Below are 26,821 nucleotides of genomic sequence, written 5' to 3' on the forward strand. Positions count from 1 at the left end.
TGCTTGGTGCTCTCATGTTGTGGTTGAGTGCTGTCAGTCTATATCGACTCTTGATGACCACATTAAAATAGCGTCCAGAATAACCTACCCTCACTTTGTGTCCTTAGGCTTACAGTGCAGCATAATAATAATGATATAAAAAATCTTGTTTAATCACTCCTAGACTCTCTCTTGCTGAAATTACCAATCATTAAAGTTTCCTAAATTCACATTTCGAACTGTTACTCGTGACTCTTAACCGTGTGATTATAAGCGATTGAAACCTTTATGCATTTGTCGATTACTGCAGTACATAGACAGTGATGGGTGTCTTTTGGAGGCCTGTTCCTCCTGTTTATGTTTTGGCGCAGAGTGGTGTGTTGACTGCCGTGTATGTGTCTTGGTGCGTTTTTACATCTTTAAGAAGGATAATTGATTCAGGTGCTTTGTTTTTCGTGGTTTCTGCTAAAGTTGGAAAGATTCTGCCAAATTTTGGTGTGCTGAACTTTTTATTCCTTCTTTAAGCTACTTCATTGTATGTATGCTGCCGTACCTTCGCACAATTTCTTTAGGGATTAATAAAATTCTTTCTCACTCACTCACTCATTCTGTATTTTTAATTTTGTCTGTTATTTGTCTTTAATTTCTGCTATTTTGTTGGATGAAACACAGGTGCATGGTGATGTGTTATGGAAGCCCCTTGCTCTCCTTCATTTTCTCGTGTGACCGGCTCTGGTGTAATGTGTGTTGTAATGACCGGTAATAAGGTTAACCATTCACATGGGTTTCTCAATCCCAGGAAACGGAGGAACGCCACAGCAGGACCACCAGGTTTACGTCCCGGTCCTTCACGCAAGCCCTGACCAGCCAAGCTCTGCTCACACAAACGCTGATGCAGCACAGCCCGGAACCTTCCTCTGCAAGAGTTCAAGGGGTCCGGATAGTTAGCAGGATGGGGGGAAAGGAAGAAGCGGGCATTGCTACAAATATGTGACAGGAAAATTCATGAGAACTAATGAAACGTGACGAAGCACAATAGAACAAACTACTTTACCATGTCAGCTGTGCAGGCAGTTTTCTCCAGAAGCGTTTTTCACATGTCCAAGTGTCCTCAATCAACATAGGTGTGGTTTACCTCAAAATATCTTTGGCTCTTCTCCTGTTCTGGAGTTTAAAAGTTTACAACAGGACCAACTGGTGTCTCTAAGTTCCACCTGAAACATGTTCCTGATACTCTGGGTGACACTGTTCAAAAAAACACTCACAAGGTCTCATGGGTCAGTGAAACCATGATCCATCGTAACAAAAACGGGCAGCTGGGAGTATCACTTAGTGCACCTGCTGCTCAGCAATGCATCAGTGCTCTCTTCAGAAGTTTATGTGCTGCAAGTGCCACTGCCTTTAATAAGTTAACATGTTTTGTATTGTGTCCTTGCGCTCCACTCATCCTGCACAGTTAGCCATTAGGATGAGAGAGATGCCTGCTCTCCTCCCACAGGTGTATAAATACAGAGGATTGAGAGCAGAGAATGGATTCAACATTACAGTAGCCTTAGACTGGATACAACCTGCTGATGTTGAGTTAACGCATCTTTGAAACACTTTGAAAGGTTGTTTCTCGTAACTGGAGTGCAGAAGCACAGCAGGAAGCTGTAGCAGTAAAGGTAGTTGGACTGAGTTGTCAGACGAGCTGCCATGGGACAGGAGCGGAGAAGCGCCAGTTACCATGTGGACAGAGACATACTGGACGAGCAAAGCCTGGAGGATCTGGCTCAAAGGCTGGATTCAGGCAGGAAGCCTCATCTAACCGAGCGCCTGAAACACTCGCTCAGGTAAGGAGGACATGCTGGATTGAATGGACTGGAACAGACCTAGGAATATTACATCAACTTACTTCAACATTGAAGGATGGATGGATTGATAGATTAGGACCTCTCCAACAGAAAACCAATACAGGTTGTGTTTAGATGAGTGAGGAATCTGGGATCCATCACTTACAAGATGATTATCTGAAACAGTGTGGACAGTAATATTAATGTGATTACAACATGTAGCAGAAATGTTCACATCTGACAACATCATGACAGCAAAGGAAGACCTTCCCTTTAGGGTCTGGGTATGTTTACTTATGTTTAAGTAAGTTGCCTCTCTCTCCCTTTCTCAGGTGCTCCGTACCCTGGCTAAAACGCAGCTTGGTGAGGTGTTTGCCTGTGCTCTACTGGATGCCACGTTACTCCATTTGGGACTATGGCATGGGCGACCTCATTGCGGGTATCACCATGGGCATTGTGCAAATGCCACAAAGTGAGTCTCACTGTTAACCACATGAGGGTCCAAGCAAAGCTTGGGAGTCATCAGCTGAGGCACTACCTCAGATGTCTGCCAGACTGGAGTGACTATAAAGATTAATGACGCAATCAAAAGATTGTCAAGCCGCACTGTAGAACAAGCTCTTGAGGGACACAGAGAGTCCCCTAAGATCTCCCCAAGCAGCTATAATGGACAATGTTATTCAGTGTTTCCTGTCTCACGGAGGTGCTTCCTTCACGACCTTAATCTGTATTCTGCAGGTATGGCTTATGCGCTTCTGGCCTCCTTGCCTCCAGTGTTTGGTCTCTATACCTCCCTGTATCCTGTGTTGGTCTACTTCTTCTTCGGGACGTCTCGGCACATTTCCGTTGGTATATAAGGATCAGGTTTATTATGTCATGGCCTTTGTGTGTGTGTGTGTGTGTGTGTGTGTGTGTGTGTGTGTGTGTGCTTACACATGGATGCAAGAATGCGTGTTGATGTGTCTTCATCTGTTCTCAGGAACGTCTGCAGTCCTCAGCATCATGGTGGGAAGCGTCACTGAACGACTTGCCCCAGACCATCACTTTCTCATGAGGAACGGCACCAACGTGACCCTAGTGGTGGACGAAGCCGCCCGGGACAGCTATAGAGTGACAGTTGCTGTAGCCACTACTGTCTTGGGAGGGATCATCCAGGTCAGTGCGCGTTGCCACACACCACAGACGTACTCCTACCAATCCAGTTCTTCTAGAACACTGGTTACTGTGACATTGTCCCACCGGTCTGTTTCCTGACACTTGTCCCAGCATGGTTCTGCAGCACTGTGTCACCTAGATTACACACATTTAAACACACCCATCAGGGTGCAACACGGTTTGGTCTTATTATGTGTGGATGTGTGGCACTGATGTTCGGAGTGGAATGTGCCATGTGACTGACATCCAGGCAAGGACACACCTCACCAACTTGTGTTTGCTCTGCAGGTTGTTCTTGGTCTTGTCCGCTTCGGTTTTGTGGCCACGTACCTGTCGGAGCCGCTCGTGCGCGGTTACACCTCGGCAGCCGCCTGCCATGCTGCGGTGGCACAGCTCAGATACCTTGTTGGTTTGTCGTCCACGCGCTTCGTTGGACCCCTGTCGCTGGTGTATGTGGGTACCTCCGTTGGCAAACACAAATACATGTACACACATCTCACTTGCAGACACTTGTTCTCCTGCTGTCATGGCAAACAGCTGTTTTCCAGCTCAGCTTGTGGGCAGAGCTCTGCTACTGTGCTCTGCCTTGGTCTTCTCAGCTGCTTCAGGTTGTCATTTCTGGACACCTGTGCCCTCTGTCTTCTGTTCTGCCTACACCACCTTCCCACAGTCTAATGTGTGAACAGTTGTTGTCTTCTTGGATACCCTGGGTGGGGTGTCACCTAGCTGACTGAGGCCGTTTTGCTCTCTCTTCAGACCCTGGGGGACGTGTGCTCTCGGCTGCACCAGGCTCACGTGCCCACTCTGGTGGTCGGTTTGCTGTCTTTCCTGGTTATCTTCTCTGCCAAAGAGCTGAATGCCTCCCTCAGCAAGAAGCTCCCGGTTCCCATTCCCGTGGAGCTACTTTCAGTGAGTCTTCTGTCTGCCCTCATTTGTTTTCTCCACAGCTTTAATATTCGTGCGTGTGCAGCTTTATGAGGTATCCTCACCTCTTTCCAGAAGTTTCACAGCTTTGTGAAGGCTGATTAGCAGGCAGGTAAGTCATGCTTTGGAGCTCTTTAATCAAGGCGGCTGACTCCCATCTGTGCACCAAGCACACGTTCACTCTGCAGAACTTGAAGTGGCCGTTTCCATCTCTTTTGCTTTCGGAGTAGATTGTGGTCGCAACCCTGCTGTCCCACTACATCCACCTGGGTAGCAGCTATGCCGTCGGAGTGGTGGGGGAGATCCCCAGCGGGTGAGTAGGCCAGGGTGCCTTCTGGCTGTCCATGTTCATCCACAGTGCTGCCAGTATCAATCATATTCCACTTCTCTCACTGCCACTCTGCTCAGAAACAATGAAATAATGTTACTTACCAAAGCTTTTCCTGACAAACCAACAATTAATGGTTTGGTTTAGTCTCTGTCTCAACCGAAACATGACCAGTTCACCTGTGCTTATTTTATGAAACAGGATGTACATTGTGGTACTGTAATTTCTATATTTTATTTGCACAATAATATTTGTTTGTCTCTGATTTGGTGCCTTTCTGCGTGCAGGCTGTTGCCCCCCAGAGTGCCACAGACAAGCCTTTTCCGTGAGGTTATCGGCGATGCCTTCGCCATGGCCGTTGTTGGCTATGCTCTTGCCATTTCCCTGGGCAAGACTTTCGCTCTGAAGCATGGGTACAAGGTGGACAGCAATCAGGTATGTCCCCTGCTGGCAGAGTCACTCTTAGCTCTTGTGACACTGTGCCCTCTGCCCCAGAACAATGTGTAACCCCTAGCAGAACAGTCAGCAGCCACCCTTCAGTAGTATCCCTGCCCTCGCCACTGTCCCCATCCTCCATACTTAATGCTGCTTTCTTTCTGCTCACTGCCTGGTGTCTCACTCTTTGCTGTCCAGGAACTGGTAGCTCTGGGCATCAGCAACACAGTTGGTGGCTTCTTCCACTGCTACTCCATCAGTTCCTCTATGTCCCGCAGCTTGGTCCAAGTGACTGCGGGCGGAAAGACACAGGTAAGCACAGTAAACAATCGGCATTGTTTGGACTGTGGTAATTGGTGTAAAGCTGTCACCTGGTGAACTGGAAAGTGTGTTTTCATTCATGCATATAGTTAGTTGGGGAGGTGTGGAATAATACATGAATTGTGTGGTAAATAGCAGCCACTGTATGTGTGCATTTATTGATAGATTGCTGGAGTGATCTCTGCATTTATAGTTCTCATCGCTATACTGAAGCTGGGACCGTTGTTCCAAGAGCTGCCCAAGGTACATCTCTCTTGTTAGTTCCACATCAGGTACATCTCTCTCATTAAACAGAGTATCTCCTCTGTTACACCTCAGGCCCCTATATCTGTAAACATTCATCATGCCATCATGTCTGTGTTTTTTGCACGTGTGTGTGTCCCCAGGCGGTGCTGTCAGCTATTGTTCTTGTCAACCTGAAGGGCATGTTCAAGCAGTACTATGACATCGTCGCCCTGTGGAGGAGCAGCAGGATCGACCTGGTAAGGGAGCACTGACCAACATGTCACGATCACATTTTTACCCTTGTGTGGTTGAACACTGGAGGAAAAAAGCTGAACAGGAACAGAAGCCCTCCAACACACTGCACACTGCAGCCTTTTCCTGTGCAACGTTTCTGATTATTAACACAGCAAAGCAGAGTTAGCAAGAGCAAAGTCTGCTTTTCCTTAGTGGTATTAGGACAATGGCAGGTGTTGCTCAGTTCCTCACTTGCTCTCCCATGCCCATCTCTGCCCCCTCCCCAGGTGGTGTGGCTGGCTACCTGGCTGTTCACCTTGCTCTTTCAATTGGACATGGGCCTTGCTGCCTCCATCGCATTTGCCCTGCTGACAGTCGTCTTCAGGACCCAGCAGTGAGATGCTCTCCATTATCTGCCTGTTCATCCATTAATATGTTGCATGCACATAATCCATAATGCATCACAAAACAAAGACAACATAATCCAAAATTAATCTGTGGCTCCTCTCTCTCAGTCCACAGTACTCTGTCCTGGGTCAGGTTCCAGGCACTGAGATCTACATGGACATGGAGAAGTACAAAGAGGTGAGATGACTGCAGAGGAGTGCTTGACTGAGGGTCCAACCAATGGAGGTGGGCAAAATGTAGGAAGATGACACAGCATTATTTCTGCTCTCGTCAGGTGCACGGAGTTCCTGGTGTCACCATCTTCCGTTCCTCTGCAACAGTCTACTTCGCCAACGCTGATCTCTACCTGGAGGCTCTAATGGAAAAGGTTGGATGGCATCTGTTCTGCTGTCACCTTTATTATCAGCATACACCTGCAGTGGTTAGACTGCAGGAGTTACAGCCAGCTTGTTATAGGTTCAAATCCCAGGAGCAGAACAATTGCAAATTATAATGTTTAAGACCAACATCTAGGGAAATTAATAGACATCTGTGTTGAAGGGAGAATATACAAGTGTATTCATTAGACAGTGAACACAACCTGTGTTTACATGCTGGGCTGACAGTAAAGAGCATCCAAACAGAACAGCATTGTAGGACCACCTTAATTCAACTCCCTTTCACAGTGTTTGCAGCTCCCGTCTGCTGTCCCTGGGTGTTGGTGGTCAGTAACAAGATCATACTAAATGGTGCACAAGTTTCTGGGATGAATCCATCCACAGTTGGCATTGATTATAAGTTTTTTGCAGACAACGCATTTTTATTTTCGGTCATTTTGAACTAGTTTTAATTTTAATGTAGCTCAAAGTTAATACAAATGTGAACATAACGTCTTAGAGTATTAATTTATTATAGTTATTTCAGAAATTTTGTCAGATTTAGCCACTCTGACCAGTGCTTGTGTGTTGGTAGAGTGGCATCAATATCAGCAAAATGATTGCATACAAGAAGAGACAGGAGGCAAAACAGAGACGCAGGGAGAAGAGGGCCAAGAGGCGAGCCAAGAGGGACATCAAGAGACAGGTGGGCCAGAGGGTAAAACTGCACTCAAGCTACAAACATCTGTTTACACCTGTAGCAGAACATGTACACACTAATTGAAAATAACTGACCCTAAGTCAAAAATGACTGCGCATCCTTTTCTGCAGAAAGACGCCATGAGAGCAGCCCAAAGCAGCGACGTGGTGTTCTCGGTGGAAGAGGAAACAGGCAAGCGGAAGGAGACAGACCGGCAGGAGGATATCTCCGGGGAGGAGTGGGACTGGGCCATGCGAGAGAATGGGACGGTGTTTGTCATCCCCGAGGTTCAGAATGGCCACAGCAGCTGGGAATACCTGAAGGGTGGCGACCCGGACATGGGCACGCTGGGCTCCGCCTCAGAACTGGATGGGGACACCACCACCCTGACCTCCAGCTGTGATGACACGCTGAGCAGGGACCAGGAGAGGTTGTCCCTGGGCTCGCTGGGCAAATGGACCTGGGACATACATTCTATCATTCTGGATCTCTCGCCCGCCAACTTCATTGACACGGTGGCCATCAAAACCATGAAAACTGTGAGTGATCACAAAGAGCATGAAAGAGATGAGGGAAGAGGGCTGGGAAAAGAAACTAGCAGTGCTTTTGGCAGCTAAAGACATGAGAAACAATAATGTCTGTAGAAAAAGAATAGCTATCTGTTCATAAAATACTCTATAACAGCTTCTTTTTCCGCTTGTAGATCATCCAGGACTTTGGAGAGATTGATGTTGATGTCTACATGGCTGGTTGTCAGGGTGAGTTTTGGTTATGCGGCCTGACTTTGCATAAATTTGCTGTATCTGTGTTTGCTGAGCGTGTCTGAAGGGCTGTGATGTTGTTTGCCATTTCTCCTGATCCTCCATATATGGCTACCTGGGCATGGTGTTCTGTGCAGCCTCAGTGGTGGAGCAGCTGGAGCAGGGGGACTTCTTCTCAGACTGCATCAGCAAGGGCTGCCTCTTTGCCACCGTTCATGATGCTGTGCTTTACTGCACTGGCAAACATGAAGCACTGACCATGCCCCCTTATGACTGTGTTCTGGTAACAAAGCCTACACACACAGAGTGACATATATAAACACGTGCAGACACATGTACACAGCCATGTAACGTCATCAGCCACAGCAGAAAAATCCAGAATAAAGGTCAAAGTTTGCTCTGAGGCTGTACGCTACTTGCCATGAGTTGATTTTCCAGAAGAGTCAAGGTGGCGTTACTTATAAGACAGAAGAATGTAGTGGCCTCCTAGTTAGACAGTGAACAAAGTCCTTGAGGTGTGAGTGTGGTAAGCAAGCCCAGTTACTCGGAAACTGTTTTGCAGGACATGGACTACAGCACCAAAATGTGACATGAAGAAAGCTTTTCCTACAGCCAGATGCGACAGGAGGAAGCTTATTTTCCAGAATGTAGCTGTGCCTTTCTAAAGCCAACTGGCCTCAGTCCCCTTTCCCTCTTCGCCACACCACCACCTTCTTGCTGAAAACAGAAATTCTGGAGATCATGGTCCATGGACTGCTACTTCTGAGACACTGTGTCCCTGTAAGTGAGAGAGAAACATCCAAAGTGCCTTCTTTTATCTGTGAATCTAACTGTATCTTGAGCTGGATGTCCAGTTGGACATCCGGTTCTCTACAGTCAGCGTCTTCCTGGTTCACATTTGTCAAGGTCAACATCCTGAGCAATAACAGCACAAAAACACGTGTTGTGGACTCCTCTCTCCTGTGAAGCAAAGAGAAGTGGACCGGGTGGCTCCGCTCTTGCGAGCGACGAGTCTCAGCATCTCTTGGGGCTGCGGTGTGCAGTGCGCACAGAGAGTGGGAGCAGGGCTGGTCCTTGCATACGTACAAACACAACCCTGCTGTTTTAAAATCTCACCACGTAGCATGGATTTCTAACTGGAACTGGTATCACTGTTAAACAGCAGTCAAAACTGATTTTCATTGTTAAATATACTGGAATGGAAACTACTTCATTTATAGTTCATATGTTAATAAATGCTTTGAGACAGTTTGTCAGGTCAATGTGAATTATTGAGACAAAAAAACATCTGGAAAGGTTTACCAGGTCCCGTGAAAAGCATAAAGATACTGCGACGCCTCCAGGTCTCAGTTTCTCAAAGTAAATACACGGTTTCGAGGTTCTTGCTCATTACTGTTCAGCTTCCAGTTTATAAGGCCTGGATAAGTAAAGTATAAACAATATGTGGCCTCCTCACATCCAAGTATGGTTCAGCTGTCAAATTAATTTTCTGTTCAGCCGCTCACACTCACATGGGGTCGTGGCACCACTCCCAAGTGGTGTGTTATTACACTGAACTGCTCTGTCTCACTTTAACAAGGACACTCATCAAATCATGTAAACAAAACATTTTATTTACTTAACTTTTATCCCACATTAAATACTTTAATATTTTAATTACAACATCTTTAAATAAGGAAAGTGAATCTGTGCAATTTAAATTCCACACAAAGGAAGCGGAAAATAAATACATAAATAAAATAAATATGTTCTGTGTATTTTAATAAATAGCAGGGGGTATGTTTTTGGGTGCAGGTGATCATCTGAAAAAAGCCTTGAACCTGTGATCAGAATAAATTAAACGAGTGCTGAAGCACAGCAAGATGAACACTGCAGAGGTAAGAACAGAACATGCCTCACAGTTTGAGGGATTGTGGACGCCTGAGACACGGATGCGGACATCACTACTGCTGCTGGACATGGGAACACAGAGGAAACGCATGTGGAGGAGCTCAAGCGCTGCGAAGGACATGAGCGAGGGGAGGATGCCGGGGGCCCACTCTCGCTGCCCTGCCCTGCGACTGTGCTGAAGCCCCATGAGGAGCGCACGCACACAATGCAGGAATTAAACAAAGGACCGGAGCTCGCCGGAGGGGAAAGAGACATGGACAGGAACAGTACTGATGATTATTTTACATTTGCATAAACTCAAAGCCATTTTTCCCTGAATCTTCTGTCATCCAGCCAGCACTTGCACAGTATTTATTGTTATTGTTGTTTACTTTATTACCGTATTTCTGCCACTTTGGAGAGATGGGGATGCAGTCCTGGCCCACAGGTGGCACGGTGGAGTGATGTCACACGTGTCCCCTGCTGGTCCTCGACTGTAATTTACACCATGTTTTACACCCTGTTTCACTGTACAGGTGAAGAGGGGCAGAAGTACCTGGAAAACACTGCTCACGTGCATCAGGGTGGCATAACTATTACGAAAATTTAGAGATGGGGGATGGAAGTGAAGAAACACGGTATCCTGCGATCGAGGACCAGGCCGCCTTATCCCTGCCCCAAGGGTTCTACTGTCATCATCACCGTCAGAGGAAGCGGTGGCGCCCCCTGCGGGTGGAAGGAACACGACGTCTGCAGCAAAAGCGTAAAGATTCGCACCAAGCGGCGCGTTAAACATGCTTCCTTTAAAGCATCAGCTGCAAAACTCTGCGGGGGACTGGTGTGCGCGTGGCCGTGGACACTGGCGGTAGGTGGGCCAAACGAGCAGGGTGTGGAAAATGCTGGAGCGAAACCTTAAGAATGCGCCACAGAGCAGCTCTGGTGCGTGAGACAAATTCCCTGAGCGCCCACGAGACGCACACGCCCCCCGGGGACTTCTACGACGGCACTTCCTTTGGTCGACGGCTGATGGGAGGAAGGTGTCCTTCATGCTACAGGTCCTGGTGGGCGTCGCCATGCGGGTCGGCATTCGGCTTGCTGCGCTCACTCGCGGTGCTGTGCGCCTGAGACACCAGCTGCTGGTAGCGCACCTGGCGTTCGTAGTCCGGGTCCACGTTGATCCAGTTGTTGGCGATCCATTTGGTGCCGCGGGTCACCACACAGCCGCCGTGCAGCGAGTACTCGTCGAGCTCGCCCACCCAGCCTGCAGGGGACGGAGCGCACAGCACCACTCACTCTGTACTCAGAGTATTCACTGAGTATTCAATGAGTACCCGCTACAGCAGCAGCCACAAAAGGCTGCAGAGGCTGCTGGCCCCGCCCACCTTTGCCGTCCGATAGGTAGTTGTACCAGAGCACCGCTGTCCCTTTGGTGGGCGTCACGCGCAGGTTGCCCTTGTCGCAGTTCTTCCTCGTGTCCAGCAGGTCCACATCATTCTGAATGAGGGACTGGAACAAGCAGAGACCATAAGAGTCCTGGAGAATTTCTGTTCTGCTTTGAACATCCATTTTGTTCACCGCACTCACTCTGGTTTCACTGCGTTTTTTTTTTTTTTTTTTTTTTTTTAAATTTTCTACACTTCTACTTGCACTACTACAGCAGTGACTCAGCAGGAGTCACTGCCCAGAATGCACTGCTGTTCTCCTCCAGCAGGAAATCTACACACACTGGTAGCTGAGCAACAGCTGCTCTATGTATCAAAGCATAAACATACACACCCGTGTCCAAGGTTATCTCCCACATTCAGGTGTGTGTGTGTGTGTGTGTGTGTGTGTGTGTGTGTACATGAGAGTGGACACAGCGACTCCAGGAACAGCAGCAGACCACTGACTGCACGGGACGGGACCCACCATCTCCTCATAGGTCCTGTTGTCAGCCACGGGGAAAGTGGTCTCGCCCCCTCCCTCCACGGAGTTCAGGTAGAACAGCACAGTGATGTACCTGGAAGGGGGAAAACACACACCACTGACAAAGTGCACACTCATGAACACACACACACACACACAAACACACAAACACAAGCGCTCTCACCGGCACGATGTCTCAAAGGGGGTGGAGGAGTTGGCTGCCAGGCGGGTGTGTGTGCAGGCTGTCTCGGGGTACACGGGTCCACTGTCGTGGTGGGCGTGGTAGTGCCCCCCCTGCTCGTAACGAACCACCTGCAGCGGCTCGCTCAGCTCCACCAGCTGGGGGGGCAGCCGGGTCAGACGAGTCACCCTGGGGGGGTGGGAATATGTGGATACGTGTGTGTGTGATTGCAGCGTGTTAAAAGCATGTGGAAAAACACAATCAGAGAAAGAAGAACTTTTCAGGTTTATTTTTAACAGTCTTTTCTTCACACATCAACTCTCTTCTACTTTGGAAAATCTTTGTCTAGCGACGCAAACACGACCCGTGTTTTTACCCCCCGAGCAGACAGGTGGCAGTAAAGAGCAGTGTTGAGCGCCTTAATTCAACTCCTTTCCACAGTGTGTGCAGCTCCGATGTGGACAATTGAGTGTTGCATTTGTTTACAGGATGAATCGGTCAACGGTCGGAATTCAGTAGGAGTTTGTGGACACGACCTTCCTACTTCTTGTCATCTTAAATGAGTCTTAATGTAGCTAAAAGTTACTAGAAAACACAAAGTTCTCCAAGGTATTTTTTTTTTTTTTTTTACTTATTGTAACTATATGTGAGATTTCTCGTATTCACCCTGACGAGTAAATAAACCGACCGAGGTCTGTATTCAGCGATGCAACTTTGGAGTTACAAACAAAACGAGTTATGAACAAAGCGAGTTAGGAACAAAACTTCCAGTCCCGTTGTGTCTGTTGGCTGAGATGCCAGAGCACCACGCGACTTTGGGGTTAAGAGCTATCGCTTTACTGCTAAAATAAACAACGGTGGTCATAAAAAGAATGGCATGTGGTGCCGAGCGGGGGTCCCGACCTCTTCTGGAGCTCACGCAGCACGTGGTGTGCACCCTCGCCCTGGTACAGCCACGTGTGGCGGCTGTTGCGCACCAGCTGGCTGCTCTGTACTCCACGCTGCTGCAGGAAGCGCTGGAAGGCGTTGGAGCTCAGCTGCTTGAACTCGGCGAGACTCAACAGACCTGGCAGTGCAGGGGAGACACCGGGAGGGGGTGGGGGTCACGGCACGCGGCTTCAGATCCGACAAACGGTTCAGAGACAACAAGGATCGAAAAGGGGGCACGGCATTGGCCTCACCATCCCCGTCCGGGTCGGCTTTGAGTCCAGTGTAGATCTCCCGCAGGTTCTCTGGCGTGAGCCAGATGCCGTCCCGCACGCGTGACTGGGTCAGGATCTGGGCCACCAGCAGACGAGCAACACTCAGGTGAGGATGCCGCTCTGTAACGGGCGTCTTCTAGAAGGTTCCTCCAGCCCCTCCATCACACTCTCGGTTGTACATTTGCTCTTTCGCCCCAGAACGCATGCTTGCGATAACACACACACACACACACACACCTACCTCCTGGAGCTGCAACTGCCCATCCTGGTTGAGGTCCAGCAGGTTGAAGATCTCCTCAGGACTGAGGTCCAACTGCTCGGCGAGCTCCTCCTGGCCCTCAGGCACCATCACCTGGCTCTCGGTGAGGCCCTTCAGCTGGGCCAGTTGCACCACGAGGCGACACTCCTCCTCAGACAGGAAGCCGGGGATCTCTGCGCAACACACAGACGCAACTTTACAGTGATGCGGCCGAGGACAAGTGCAGCAGGGTTCCTCCCGGGACTCGAACCAGCTACCTTCAGGTTACAACGGGCTGTGGGATAGCTGGCAGCGTAGTGGCTAGAGGTGCTGCGGTCTTTGGACCCAAAGCTCACAGGTTTGAATCTCACCTCTGGCTGTAGTAGCCTAGAGCGAGGTACCACCCTGTAGGCAGATTAACGCTGCAAGTCGCTTTGGAGAAAAATGTCCGATAAATTAATGAACGTAAACTCTCTGTGCTCCTTAGTCCCTCGTGTTAAACTCTCCCGCTCAGACTTCTGAAGCGCTCGACTGCCATCCGAAGGTTCATGGGTTCGAGTCCCACCTTCTGCTGCGGTGCCCTTGATCAAGGTGCGTACCACGAGCTGGTACAGTAGAAATTGTCCTGCTGTACGACTAAGGTCACCTTAGAGAAAAGGCATCAGGTCTAGATCAGTAGCTGGAATACTTTCAGGTGGCGTTTGGTTTCCACGGCAACGCCTGTACCAGAACCAGCATCTGCAGCTGACCTCCAAACCCCATACCCTTGAGGTAGTACCCAGGCGCCCCCTGCAGGCCTGCCGGGCATCTTACCGAAGAGCAGGGGCTTCAGGCTCAGGGTGCGCATCTCGTGGAGCCGGTCGGGCACCAGCGACACCTTCTGGACGTGGCCCACCTGCGCACAGGAGCGTGAAACGGGGTCATTGACACCTGAGGGCACGCGGAACCCTCGGGTGTCACGTGCCGCTCTTACCCGGATGCCCTCGATGCGCGGCAGGTACATGAGCCGCTCGGACCTCGACCTCGGCTCCGGGCCCTGGTGAGGGGGCGGGTCGAAGGGCGCTCGGCCGCTGTTCTCCCCGCCGCGCGCCCCCCCGAGCTCCCCCTGGCCGTTGTTGTAGTGCACGTAGAGCAGCAGCGCGATCACGTTGATGATGTAGACGTGGAAGAAGACCATGACCACCATGAAGTAGGAGCGCGAGCACACGCTGCTCTTTTGCAGGAACACGCGCTCGCGGCGCGGCGGCGCGGGGACCGGGTGCGCGCTCTCCTCCGGCACGCTCTGCTGCGCTTCCATCATTTCCGCACGAGACTGTCTGTTGCGCGTGGAAACCCGAGTCCAGGCTGATCGCTGAAATACAGCGGCGCGCGCGGCTACCGAGAGCGAGCGGGTCGGCGCGCGCGCACGGGGCTTCTTCTTCTTGTTTACGCTGCGGCTCGAGCCGCTGTGCGCACGCACGCAGAGTTGTGGTGGCGCGCGAGCTGAGACCCCGGGACCGACCCGGTATCGCCACGGCCTGCAGCGGCTACTCTGTATCGCTGCCAAGGCGCGCGCCGCTCGCGTTCTCGCGCTCACGGGACGCCATCGCCCTGACAACTGCGGCCTCGCGCACCACAGAGGAGCGGGTGAAGAAAGAGCCCCCTGACGGCTCTGCGGCGCCACCTGGCGGAGGTCATCCAGCACGTGCAGCGCGTGTGCATGGGGGCTTCAGCCCTGGGCTGGGGGGCACCGTTTCACACTGTTTTTACCCTCTACTCATTTATCCGACAATTTTTTTCCAGCGTGACTTACAGTGATTTACTACCATTTATGGCGCACGGTCATTTTTACTCTATCGAGTCAGCCGAAGTACCTTTACATTTATTTATTTATTTATTTCATCAGACACTGTGTTCTCCGAAGCGACTCCCAGTGAACTCCGTGTAGTGTTACCAGCCCACACACCTTACTCACCGCGGTAACTTACACTGCTAGATACACTACTTACACTGGGTCACTCATCCATACATCAAGTACCTTGGTCCTTGGACTGTACTGTGTCCTATATGCTGGTTCCACGGTTTATCCGAACCCCCCCACCCCACGGTACAATAGAGGACAGTACAATACAGTAGAGAGTCCGTGTCCAGGTAGAGGAGAGTGATGTTCGGAGGACATGTCTTAATACTGTACATTGTGGGGGGGCGTTTCCTCCCCTGATTCTGTATATTATTATCGTCACAATTGCCATTATTCCTGTTATTATTCTCAATACGGGCTTAGGACGAGGGGAATCTATCTATCTAGCCCCCCCCCCCCGCAGTGGGGCACTTTTGGGCGAGTGGCTTCAGGGATTCATACGAGTCACTTTGTGCCTCTTTGTATATTTTCTCTTTTCTACGTGTTTGTTCGTTGCACAGATTTACTGTTTTTTCATGGTTTCGGCCTTTTTAATCCCTTTCCTTCCGCGGTGTCGGACACATCGTGCCGAGGACAGGACACTGCGACAACAGGGGTGTCCCTGTCAGTCCAAGGGACCCACTCCGTCAGTTTACTGTGGTAAACACGGGGCTCATTGCTCGGCTCCGCTCCTCTGCACTGCAGAGAAGACGGATACCTCCAGTGCGGTAAAATACAGTAGAGTACAGTAGAGTACTGCATTCCACCTCCCCTCCTGTCACACCACGCGCCGTGCGCGCCCACAGCGCCCCCTGTCGCGCACACGCCGCTCTGCTCGCCGGTCCTGCCAGCGGCAGCTTCGATGTAGCCGTCAGGGAGCGCAGTGCACGAGCGCCGTCCCGTGTCCCGCTCTGCGGAGGAGCAGCCGAGCGGCTCTGTCTGTGTGCGTGGAGTCCCGTCCTGTCGCAGCGGAGGGAGGCGGGTGAGTCAGTGAGCGAGCGGGACACGGCGGCGCGGTGTGCGTGAGTGTGCGTGAGTGAGTGTGCGCGCGTTCGAAACTTGCAACGAACGAGGGCTGGACGGGAAAGAGGGCGCGCGGTACTACTAGGCTGCTCTTTCCTCAGCAGTCCGTGGTGGGGGGGGTCAATAACGGTAAATGACCGTGTTTACTGTCGCTGTTTACTGTGTCCGTCCCGCCGCCGTCTCGAGCTCGAGGTGAAACGAAGGGTGTAAATAAGCGGACCGCAGAACCGCACCGGCGCTGCCCTTCACTGCGGGGGGGAGAGAGGAGAGGAGAGGAGAGGGGAGGGGAGGGGAGGGGAGGGGGGGTCCTGCAGGAACTGCCGGGATACATTACATGATTACATTTATACACATCGCCGGCATACAGTGTTTCTTGGTAAAGTGTTTTTTACTGATGTACACTGTTACTTATGGGGGACGCAGTATTTCTTAGTGGTAAAATGTTTCTCAGTGGTTTACAGTGTTTCTTACTGAGGTAAAATGTTTCTTACTGTGGTAAAATTTTTTTCTCAGTTGTTTAGTATTTCTTAGTGGTAAAATGTTTCTCACTGAGGTAAAATGTTTCTTACTCTGGTAAAATGTTTCTTAGTGGTATACAGTATTTCTCGATAGTATACAGTGTTTTTAAGCAAGAAGTTCTTAAAAATAATTAGTGCCAAACAGTTAATGTTCGCTGCTGTAGCCTCACACAATTTCCTTGGGGAGCAGTATATTCCATCCATCCATCCATCCATTCATCCATCCTGCAGGGACAGTGTCACATTCAGGACTCAGACAATTCAGGAAACTCTTGTTGACCTCTGATAGTGAAGTGGTTGTAAGGTGATTCCTGTATAACATAAGAGTCCTCGGCTAGTTTGTAATCACTTCTGAAATCCCCTTTTTTATTCCCAATCCCTTTGTTGGATGATTTATGATTTTTCCTTTTCTTTTCCTGTTTCTTTTTATTTTATCGTCTCCCCACCTGTCTGCTGTCTCACAGTTTTCAGAATATTCCTCCTGGTTCCTGACTGCTGCGTCCTTCCCGGTGTCCACTCTCTTTACTGTGTCCACTTGGCACTTGGGTCCCTACTATGTGGACATTTGGCACCTGGGAGGCTTAGCTGAACGGGTTTGACCACCGAGCTTTGGGAGTGGGGGTGCTGTGGAGGACCCCAGCCACAGTGTGTTGGGTTTGATATGGGGTTCAACTGCACAGTGCCACCAGCACCAGCAGGAGGTGCTACAGGGGAGTCATGGACAGGCGGAGCCTCCTCTGGGCTTTGCTGTGTACGGCCTCTTGGGTGCCTGCGATGGCTGAACCTTGGGCCACGATGGTCTGATCATGGTGTATGTGACTCGTTCTGTGTGTGTGTGAGATAAAACCCACCTCACCGGGAGACGGCTGCTAATCTCACCTTGTGTCTGCTGAGATGTCGCTGCTTCCTGCCTTGAACCCATGTGCTGTTCTCCCATTCTTTGTGTTTACCTGACCTGCTGGTACTGTTTCATTCATCTGCTTGCAGTGTGTGTGTGTGTGTGTGTGTGTGTGTGTGTGTGTGTGTGTGTGTGTGTGTGTGTGTGTGTGTGTGTGTGTGTGTGTGTGTGTGTGTGTGTGGGGCCCTGTTCTCCCTGCTTTGTCTGAACCCCCTATAGTTTAGCAGTTTTTGTATGAACCCTGTTGCAGTACGTTGAATGTGTTTAGGTGAAGGTGTCTGTTGCTGCAGTTCCTCACGAAGTGATACCAGTAAGTGAGGTGTCGCCCCCCCAGTGTCACTCCCCGCAGCACCGCTGCTGCCTGTCTCTCTGTTCCTTGCTGGCAATACTGCGGCCGCTCCTGTTCCCCCCCACTGCTTCCTGTCGCCATAGCAGCGCTGGAGCTGGAGCTGCACGTGGTGACTGAGTGAAGCCCTCAGTCGTCGCTAACAGAACCGCCCTCCTTCATCGCTGAGCAAAGGGATGTGCAGAGAGGAGCAGCGATGGGTTTCCATCGTCCCTCTCGTTTGCTTGCTCGCTCCTCCCTTCCTTCTCCCCGCCTTCGATGCAGTGCGTTAAAAAAAAAGTCCAGCGCGTGTGGGATCCCGACCCCCTCCTGCCTGCGTCACCCCAGGTCCCGGCTGCCAGACTGCAGCTGCGTGTCTGCGTTTCCACAAGGGTTCAGATGCTTGTAAAATCCATGGCTGAGGAGGACATGGTACTTTTACTGTGGTACAGACACTTGCATGTGAGTATAAAATGCACTGAAGGGTCCCTGTGGCAGGTGATCGCTGTCCCATGTGAGCACAGAGATTTGGGGGGAAATTGTCTTGTGATATTGACACTTATTAATTTCTCAGATACTTTTTAATGAGCTGAAAAGGATCAGAAAACAAATATTTGTCAGCAGACAAAACTGTGGAAACGAAGTGCCGACCGTGCAACAACTTTTAAATGATTTAATCACACTCTCACGCACACACAAGCCTGGCACTGTCAAGGGCCGGAGGTTTTGAGACCCTTTTGAAAGACTGTGGGACTCTGCAGTCCTGAGGGGGGAAGGGATTTTTTCTGCTGTATCAGCCAATGTTTTACAGTATTGATCATTGGCTGATTTTGCCCCCCCACCCCCTTGCCCCCCCTGCAGGCACAAGGCCCTCCTTAAGTGCTGATGGGATGGACAGGATGAAGGTGCTCAAGCGGCGGCTGTCCATGAAGCTTCGTGGCGCCGGGCAATCGGACGAGCCGCTGGACGAGCGGGAGGAGCCGGCTCTTCCCGAGGAGCCTCTTGTTCCCCGCACACAGGGTCGGAGCTGAGATGTGCTGCACCCCTACCTGCACGCAGCACACACTCCAGTAACGTGTTGCTAAAGGGAGGATAAGAGCACATTTCGCATGTCACTCTTCGTCACCTTTCACCACCAAGCTCATGACTGCAGTTTGCTTTCGTACATCAGACACACATAGAGCTTCGGTCTCTGTCCAGCTGTCTGTTTTTACCTGTTTGTTAACATGTCTGCTAACCGAGGCAGCTCTCTGTGTGTGTGTGTGTGTGTGTGTGTGTGTGTCTGTGTGTGTGTGTCTGTGTGTTTGTGTCTGAGTGTGAGTGTTTACCTCCTCCCCACACCCTGTAAACATTCTGGCCCCTCCCTTTCTCAGATGTGCTGGCTGACCCCGCCCTTCACCCTGCCCTTCGCTCCGCCCTCCACCAGGCCTCCCACAGTGCACCTTCCTTCCTGCGCCAGTATGCAGGACAGCTGGGCCGCACTGGCCTGCGCCGGGACCCCAGGGGTGCACTGGAGCGCCCCCACTTGGCGCTGCACAGGACCGGATCTCTCGGTGAAGTAAACTCTGTGTGTGTGTGGGTGGGTGGGTGGGTGGGGCTCTGGCTGGGGCTCTTGAGTGTTTCAATCTCCCGGAAGGTGGTTTCTCTTGGAGCAGTAAATTGTGCTCGGAATTTTGTCCTTGTTGACAGGACAGGTGTGTGTCTACTTGTAGTGTACAGGGTTTCTTCGGGTGCCAGTGAAGATATGGCTGGAAACTTGTCCCAGAAAGTGGGTTTACACAACATCTCCATGTGTGCTTCTCTCACTGACATTTTTTGAAACACTTCTGTACTTTGGTTAAGACTGCATCAATAATATGAACATCAGGACTTGAACTAACATCCAAGTGGTCTTAGACAGATACTGTCCTCGTCCTGTCTCCCTCACCTGTTTTCTTGCATCGTTGTTACCTCAAGGTGAAGAGCTGTGCGTACTTCTGCTACGTCAGCTGAATGTCTCAGCTGCTGTCCTGCATGCGTGCGTGTGTTTGCGTGTGTGTGTGCTTGTGTGTGCGCGCACAGCTCATTTCCAGTTTCCTGCAAACATGGTAAAACGGGTGCGGTGGAGGGTGGTGTGTGGCAAGGAGTTGATGTCGCTTTGCGTCTCGTCGGCTTCTGCTGTAGAGTATCAGTGTGAGGAGCTGTGTGTGCCGTGACTCTCGCTCTCGTCCGCTGGACGGCGTCCACACACTGCATTAGGCTTCACTCTGGGAGCTTCACGCTGATGCTGGGTGGAGCATTAGCTCCCTGGCCAATGTGACGAGGGCCACAGTGCATTCTGGGTACCTGGCATCATCCTCTTATACTGTAGGAACACAGTGCGACAACCTGGAAAGGATGCTGATTCCCATCATGTGTATTGCAGCTGTAGCTCCTGCTTTATACAGTGCTGTGAAAAAGTATTTGCCCCCTCCCTGATTTTTTTTATTTTTTTGCATATTTGTCACAGTTAAATGATTGAGATCATCAAACAAATGCTAATATTACACAAAGATAACCGGAGTAAATACAAAATGCAGTTTTTAAATGATGATTTAATTTATTAAGGGAAAAAAGCTGTCCAAACCTACCTGGCCCTATGTGAAAAAGTAATTGCCCCCTGAACCTAATAACTGGTTGTGCCACCCTTGGCGGCAACAGCTGCAATCAAGCGTTTGCAATAACTGGCAATGAGTCTTTCACATCGCTGTGGAGGAATTTTGGCCCACTCTTCTTTGCAGAATTGTTTTAATTCAGCCACACTGCAGGGTTTTCGAGCATGAACGGCCTGTTTAAGGTCATGCCACAGCACCTCAATCGGATTTAAGTCTGGACTTTGACTAGGCCACTCCAAAACCTTAATTTTGTTTTTTTTTTTTTTGAGCCATTTAGAGGTGGACTTGCTGGTGTGTTTTGGATCATTGTCTTGCTGTATAACCCAAGTGCGCTTGAGCTTGAGGTCACGAACTGATGGCCGGACATTCTCCTTCAAGATTTTCTGTTAGAGCACAGAATTCATGGTTCCATCAATTATGGCAAGTCATCCAGGTCCTGAAGCTGCAAAGCAGCCCCAGAGCATCACACTACCACCACCATGTTTCACTGTTGGTATAATGTTGTTTTTTTTTTTTTTTTTAATGAAATGCTGTGTTAGTTTTAGGCCAGATGTAACGGGACGCACATCTTCCAAAAAGTTCAACTTTTCTCTCATCAGTCCACAGAATATTTGCCCAAAAGTCTTTGGGATAATCAAGATGTTTTTGGCAAATATGAGACGAGCCTTTGTGTTCTTTTTGGTCAGCAGTGGCTTTCGTCTCGGAACTCTCCCATGGATGCCATTTTTGCCCAGTCTCTTTCTTATTGTTGAATCATGAACACTGACCTTAACTGAGGCAAGTGAGGCCTGCAGTTCTTTAGATGTTGTTCTGGGTTCTTTTATGAGCTCCTGGATGAGGAGTCGCCGCGCTCTTAGTAATTTTGGTAGGCCGGCCACTCCTGGGAAGGTTCACCACTGTTCCAAGTTTTCTCCATTTGTGGATAATGGCTATCACCGTTTTGCTTGCGAGCGCCTGGTGGCCAGGTCTATGCCCACGGGGCCTGGCTGGGCTCAGCCCAAAGCCATGACGTGGAGCCGCTCTTCGGTGGGCTCACCACCTGCCAGAGAGACCGTAAGGGGCCGGTGCGTTGTGATTTGGGCGGTGGTCGGGGCCGAGTGCCCGGCCGCCCCAAACCTCGGGCGCCAACTCTGGTTTTTGGGACTTGAAATGTCACCTCACTGGCGGGGAAGGAGCCTGAGCTGGTGCGGGAAGTTGAGAGATACCGTCTAGATATAGTCGGCCTCACTTCCACTCACAGCTTGGGTTCTGGAACCACTCTTCTCGACCAGGGATGGACTCTCCACTATTCTGGCGTTGCTCAGGATGAGAGACGGCGGGCCGGTGTGGGCTTGTTAATAGCCCCCCAGTTCAGCCGCCATGTGTTGGAGTCTACCCCGGTGAATGAGAGGGTCATCTCCCTGCGCCTTCGGGTCAGGGAACGGTCTCTCACTGTCGTTTATGCTTATGCGCCTAGCGGCAGTGTAGAGTACCTGGCCTTTTTGGAGTCCCTGGGGAGCGTGCTGGAAAGCACTCCCACTGGGGACGCTGTCGTTCTACTGGGGGACTTTAACGCCCACGTGGGCAGCGACAGTGACACCTGGAGGGGTGTGATTGGGAAGAACGGCCTCCCTGATCTGAACCCGAGCGCTGAGTTGTTATTGGATTTCTGTGCTAGTCACGGTTTGTCCATAACAAACACCATGTTCATGCATAAGGGTGTCCATCAGTGCACTTGGCACCAGGACATCCTAGGTCAGAGGTCGATGATTGACTTTGTAGTCGTTTCTTCTGATCTTCGGCCATATGTCTTGGACACTCGGGTGAAGAGAGGGGCTGAGCTGTCAACTGATCATCACCTGGTGGTGAGTTGGATTCGATGGCGGGGGAAAAAGCTGGATAGACCTGGCAGGCCCAAACGCATAGTGAGGGTCTGTTGGGAATGTTTGGCGGAGGCCCCTGTCAGAGAGGTCTTCAACTCCCACTTCCGACAGAGCTTCAACCAGGTCCCGAGGGGGACGGGGGACATTGAGTCCGAATGGACTATGTTCCACACCTCCATTGTCGGGGCGGCGGTTCGGAGCTGCGGCCATAAGGTCTCCGGCGCCTGTCGCGGCGGCAATCCCCGAACACGGTGGTGGACACCGGAGGTAAGGGATGCCGTCAAGCTGAAGAAGGAGTTCTATCGGGCCTGGCTGGCTCATGGGACTCCTGAAGCAGCTGACGGGTACCGGCGGACCAGACGGAACGCGGCTCTGGCAGTCGCCGCGGCAAAAACTCGGGCCTGGGAGGAGTTCGGTGAGGCCATGGAGGAAGACTTTCGGTCGGCCTCAAAGAGATTCTGGCAAACCGTCCGGCGACTCAGAGGGGGGAAGCGGTGTTCCACGAACACTGTTTACAGTGGAAGTGGTGCGCTGCTGACCTCAGCTGAGGATGTTCTCGGGCGGTGGAAGGAGTACTTTGAGGATCTCCTCAATCCCTCCGACACGCCTTCCGTAGAGGAAGCTGAGGCTGGGGACTCGGAGGGGGACTCGTCCATTACCCTGGCTGAAGTTGCTGAGGTAGTCAAAAAACTCCTCGGTGGCAAGGCTTCGGGGGTGGATGAGATCCGCCCCGAGTTTCTCAAGTCTCTGGATGTTGTGGGGCTGTCTTGGCTGACACGCCTCTGCAGCATCGCGTGGAGTTCGGGGACGGTGCCTCTGGACTGGCAGACCGGGGTGGTGGTCCCTCTTTTTAAGAAGGGGGACCGGAGATTGTGTTCCAACTACCGGGGGATCACACTCCTTAGCCTCCCTGGGAAAGTCTATGCCGGGGTACTGGAGAGGAGAATCCGACCGATAGTCGAACCTCGGATTCAGGAGGAGCAATGCGGTTTTCGCCCTGGCCGTGGAACACTGGACCAGCTCTATACTCTCACTAGGGTCTTGGAGGGTTCATGGGAGTTTACCCAACCAGTCCATATGTGTTTTGTGGACCTGGAGAAGGCATTCGACCGTGTCCCTCGTGGCATCCTGTAGGGGGTACTTCGGGATTATGGGGTTCGGGGCTCGCTGCTATGGGCTGTTCGTTCCCTGTATGACCGGAGCAGGAGCTTGGTTCGCATTGCCGGCAGTAAGTCAGACCTGTTCCCGGTGCATGTTGGACTCCGCCAGGGCTGCCCTTTGTCACCGATTCTGTTCATTATCTTCATGGACAGAATTTCTAGGCGCAGTCAGGGAACGGAGGGTGTCTGTTTTGGTGGCCGCAGGATCTCGTCTCTGCTTTTTGCGGACGATGTGGTCCTGCTGGCTTCATCAAGTCAAGACTTGCAGCGTGCACTGGGGAGGTTTGCAGCCGAGTGCGAAGCGGCGGGGATGAGAATCAGCACCTCCAAATCCGAGGCCATGGTTCTCAGTCGGAAAAAGGTGGATTGCTCCCTCCGGGTTAGGGGGGAGTTGCTCCCTCAAGTGGAGGAGTTTAAGTATCTCGGGGTCTTGTTCACGAGTGAGGGAAAAATGGAGCTGCAGGTTGACAGATGGATCGGTGCGGCGTCCGCAGTAATGCGGTCATTGTACCGGTCTGTTGTGGTGAAGAGGGAGCTGAGTCGTAAGGCGAAGCTCTCAATTTACCGGTCGATCTACGTTCCTACCCTCACCTATGGTCATGAACTCTGGATCATGACTGAAAGAATGAGATCGCGGATACAAGTGGCGGAAATGAGTTTCTTCCGCAGGGTGGCTGGGCGCACCCTTAGGGATAGGGTGAGGAGCTCAGTCACCCGGGAGGAGCTCGGAATAGAGCCGCTGCTCCTCCGCATCGAGAGGAGCCAGTTGAGGTGGCTCGGGCATCTGTTCCGGATGTCTCCTGGACGCCTCCCTGGGGAGGTGTTCCGGGCTTGTCCCACTGGGAGGAGGCCTCGGGGCAGACCCAGGACACGTTGGAGAGACTATGTCTCCCGGCTGGCCTGGGAACGCCTTGGGGTTTCCCCAGAGGAACTGGAGGAGGTGTGCAGGGAGAGGGAAGTCTGGAGGACTCTGCTCGGACTGCTGCCCCCGCGACCTGGCCCCGGATAGCGGAGGAAGATGAATGAATGAATGAATGAAATGGGGGGGAAAAAAAAAAAAAAAAAAAAAAAAAACAAAATCAGGGAGGGGGCAAATACTTTTTCACGGCACTGTATGCATGTTGATATGAGTCCCGTCTTTCTGTGTGTGTGTGTGTGTGTGTGTGTGTGTGTGTGTGTGTGTGTGTGTGTGTGTGTGTGTGTGTGTGAGAGATAGAGAGAGACAGAGAGCATAGGGACAAGCAGGAAGGCAGGCAGGCAGGCACACAGACACACGCGCAGGACTCCCGAGTTGTTACCAGAGTGATGGAACGACACGGTCACAAATGAAAGCGCGGTTTGCAGGCGTGGCACCGGACTGTTCCGTGGGGCCGTCATTTCAGTTGCGTACATGCAGGGGTCTTTGAGACAACGTACATTACAGTAATGATACGGTGAGAAGACAGCGCCTCTGTTGCATGATGGGTAGTACTGATGTGGTGCCCTTGTCCTCCTGTGGATACTGGCTGTGAGGAGGTTACAGAGGGAAGGTGGACACCTACAGAGGGGGACCGGTTAGCCACGAGCTGCTCGCTGTGCCCACTGGGCTGAGCCTGGCGTGTGATCCTACTTCTGCCGCCAAGCAATGAAAATGATGATGTTCCTCTTGGATGTGGACAGTTTTCTTGGTGAGGGCGAGTGCTTGTGGTTCTGTTTAGACTCTGGAATGCGACTTGCAGTAGAATTATATCTATGCGTGTGTGTGTGTGTGTGTGTGTGTGTGTGTGTGTGTGTGTTGCAGGTGTCGTCCATGAGAACAGCAGGGTCACTGCGATGGGTGCTGACGGGGAGAGTGACCAGGCATCTGCCGCTTCCTCTGATGAAGCCCAGAGTCCAGTCCGGGTGCGACTAAGGAATGGAAACCACCGGCGCATCACAGAGGTTCGGGAGGGGTGGGGGGGAAGACTCACTGTGTGGTGGAGCAGCTAACGTGTTTGTGCTGAAGCGAACATGTTTACCTGGTAGGTCGAACACATCTTAGCTCAGTTCTGCACTGGTCATGCAGCAGCAGCAGGGGGTAAGAAGCATTTGAAGGAGGTTTGAATCTCACCTTCTGCAGTAGCACCTTCATCGAAGGACACTGTAAAGCCGATATAACATGCATGACGGGCTCCACACTTTCACAGCGTGTTACAAGCGAGGTGCGTTGTAATGAGTTTCCATTTTTGACGAAAGTTTAACTCCAGTTTGCTGCTCAGAGAAGGTGAACGTCAGTAAAAGGAAGTAAAAGTTCTGTGGCAACATATTGAAGCTGAGAGAAGTGGAAGGGTTTACTGCAGGTATGACCGTGTGGTACAACTCAGAGTAAAATGGGAAAAAGAGGCTATTAATGAGGTGCCGCTTCCCTCAGGATATCAACAAGCGCCTCTCCCTGCCGGCGGACATCCGGCTGCCTGAGGGATACCTCGAGAAGTTTGCCATGAGCGGCCCTCCTTTCGCCAGGCCCATGAGCCGTCGCCTGCGCCGCGTCTCCCTGGTGAGTGTTGGCGGGACGTTCGAGATCTCTGTGGAGGACACACCTCACTCTGGACTTGTGCGACAGCCCTGCGGTAACGTGTGCGGAGCCTCCGAGAGTTGGCCTGGGGAACGGTTCGGATTGCGTGCGTGTGTGTGCGCACGCACATGCGCTGCTGTGGACTCTGGGTCACTTCCTCTGCAGGCACTAGTAAAGGAGCTGGACGGGGACGAGTGGCCGTGATGCACTCATCAGCGTCCCCTTTGCATTGTTACTTCTTTGCCCGATCTGTCCACACTCTGCTTGAGTGAAATGTCCCAAATGTCCAATGGTGGAAAAGGGCACTTTGGCTGAAGTTCCTGCTTCTATGCGGCATCCAGCGCGGCAGCTCCCCATACGCTGTCCTCTCTGGAAACTCTGTCCAGTCGTACTGCTCTCCTCGTACTTAGTTCCTGGTTTCAGACGTTCGAGGAGGGTCTCGAAGGCCCCCTGCTCCCGCTGCGTTCCTCACAAACACACAGCAGCAGCTCGTGTGGACGTGTAGAATTAGAGATGGGGCCGCGATCTCAGCTTCTGGAAAGAGCTGAGCTGCTGGATCCTTCCAGAACAAGGTTTGTGTGAGTGAGGTGATTCAGTGAAAAGTCGTGCCACCAAATGTCCAGAGAGATGCGTCCAAACACAATCGAGTAGGAGGGACATGTAATTTGTGGTAGTTACTCGATGCCGAGCCGCGCCCGATGAAAGCTTTACCTCATTTAGCACAGAGACCTCTAAGGGCTCCTTGCTCACAGTCCGACTCCCCCCTTGCTGTCGCCATGGGGACCGCGACTCGTTCTTAGCGGAGACTCTGACTTGTTTTTGGGAGAAACCCTGAGTCGTTCCTGGTAACGACACACATTTGAGTTTGAAGGACACTTTGTAATCATGTCCCTACACACGTCTGACGCTTTCTTCCATCTCCGCGCCTACAGTCCGA

General features: G+C 51.3%; 3 protein-coding genes across 10 annotated transcripts in view; 2 read left to right on the forward strand and 1 right to left on the reverse strand.

The window, feature by feature from the left end:
* Nucleotides 1-1,674: 1,674 nt before the first annotated feature.
* slc26a6l1 (solute carrier family 26 member 6, like 1) lies at nt 1,675-8,352 on the forward strand. Its single transcript, XM_018739091.1, has 19 exons — nt 1,675-1,811; nt 2,144-2,283; nt 2,550-2,660; nt 2,791-2,966; nt 3,255-3,419; nt 3,723-3,875; nt 4,121-4,203; nt 4,506-4,653; nt 4,852-4,965; nt 5,140-5,217; nt 5,361-5,456; nt 5,721-5,827; nt 5,949-6,018; nt 6,116-6,208; nt 6,793-6,903; nt 7,029-7,436; nt 7,601-7,655; nt 7,796-7,941; nt 8,221-8,352. Exons 1-19 carry the CDS (start codon nt 1,675-1,677, stop codon nt 8,245-8,247), a joined length of 2,418 nt encoding a protein of 805 aa, XP_018594607.1. The 3' UTR covers nt 8,248-8,352.
* A 952-nt stretch (nt 8,353-9,304) lies between these two features.
* p4htmb (prolyl 4-hydroxylase, transmembrane b) lies at nt 9,305-15,342 on the reverse strand. 2 transcript variants are annotated; one of them, XM_029251755.1, is made up of 9 exons: nt 14,027-15,342; nt 13,867-13,948; nt 13,057-13,247; nt 12,795-12,891; nt 12,517-12,679; nt 11,617-11,802; nt 11,436-11,526; nt 10,936-11,033; nt 9,305-10,788 (listed from the first exon to the last, which is right to left on the reverse strand). In XM_029251755.1, the coding sequence occupies exons 1-9, from the start codon at nt 14,351-14,353 to the stop codon at nt 10,629-10,631; spliced, it is 1,395 nt and encodes a 464-aa protein (XP_029107588.1). In that variant the 5' UTR covers nt 14,354-15,342; the 3' UTR covers nt 9,305-10,628. The 2 variants fall into 2 exon arrangements, with proteins under 2 accessions (XP_029107588.1, XP_018594572.2); XM_018739056.2 differs by having other exon boundaries at nt 9,308-10,788; nt 10,910-11,033.
* LOC108926437 (cyclin-dependent kinase 16-like) overlaps nt 14,254-26,821 on the forward strand; it is a 22,029-nt gene continuing 9,461 nt past the window's right edge. For 3 of the 7 annotated variants that reach the window (XM_018739103.2, XM_018739104.2, XM_018739105.2), the window contains exons 1-5: nt 17,501-18,716; nt 19,070-19,249; nt 25,132-25,271; nt 25,741-25,866; nt 26,817-26,821. The exon at nt 26,817-26,821 is cut by the window's right edge and continues 52 nt beyond it. In XM_018739103.2, the coding sequence (XP_018594619.2) occupies nt 18,497-18,716; nt 19,070-19,249; nt 25,132-25,271; nt 25,741-25,866; nt 26,817-26,821 (671 nt within the window). In that variant the 5' untranslated portion in view covers nt 17,501-18,496. Of the gene's footprint in view, nt 14,312-15,416; nt 15,915-17,500; nt 18,717-19,069; nt 19,250-24,603; nt 25,019-25,131; nt 25,272-25,740; nt 25,867-26,816 lie in introns of those variants that run through there. The other 4 variants (XM_029251753.1, XM_018739106.2, XM_029251754.1 and 1 more) reach the window with 4 other exon arrangements.

Source organism: Scleropages formosus, chromosome 5 (assembly GCF_900964775.1).
Source record: "Scleropages formosus chromosome 5, fSclFor1.1, whole genome shotgun sequence".
Lineage (NCBI taxonomy): Eukaryota > Metazoa > Chordata > Actinopteri > Osteoglossiformes > Osteoglossidae > Scleropages > Scleropages formosus.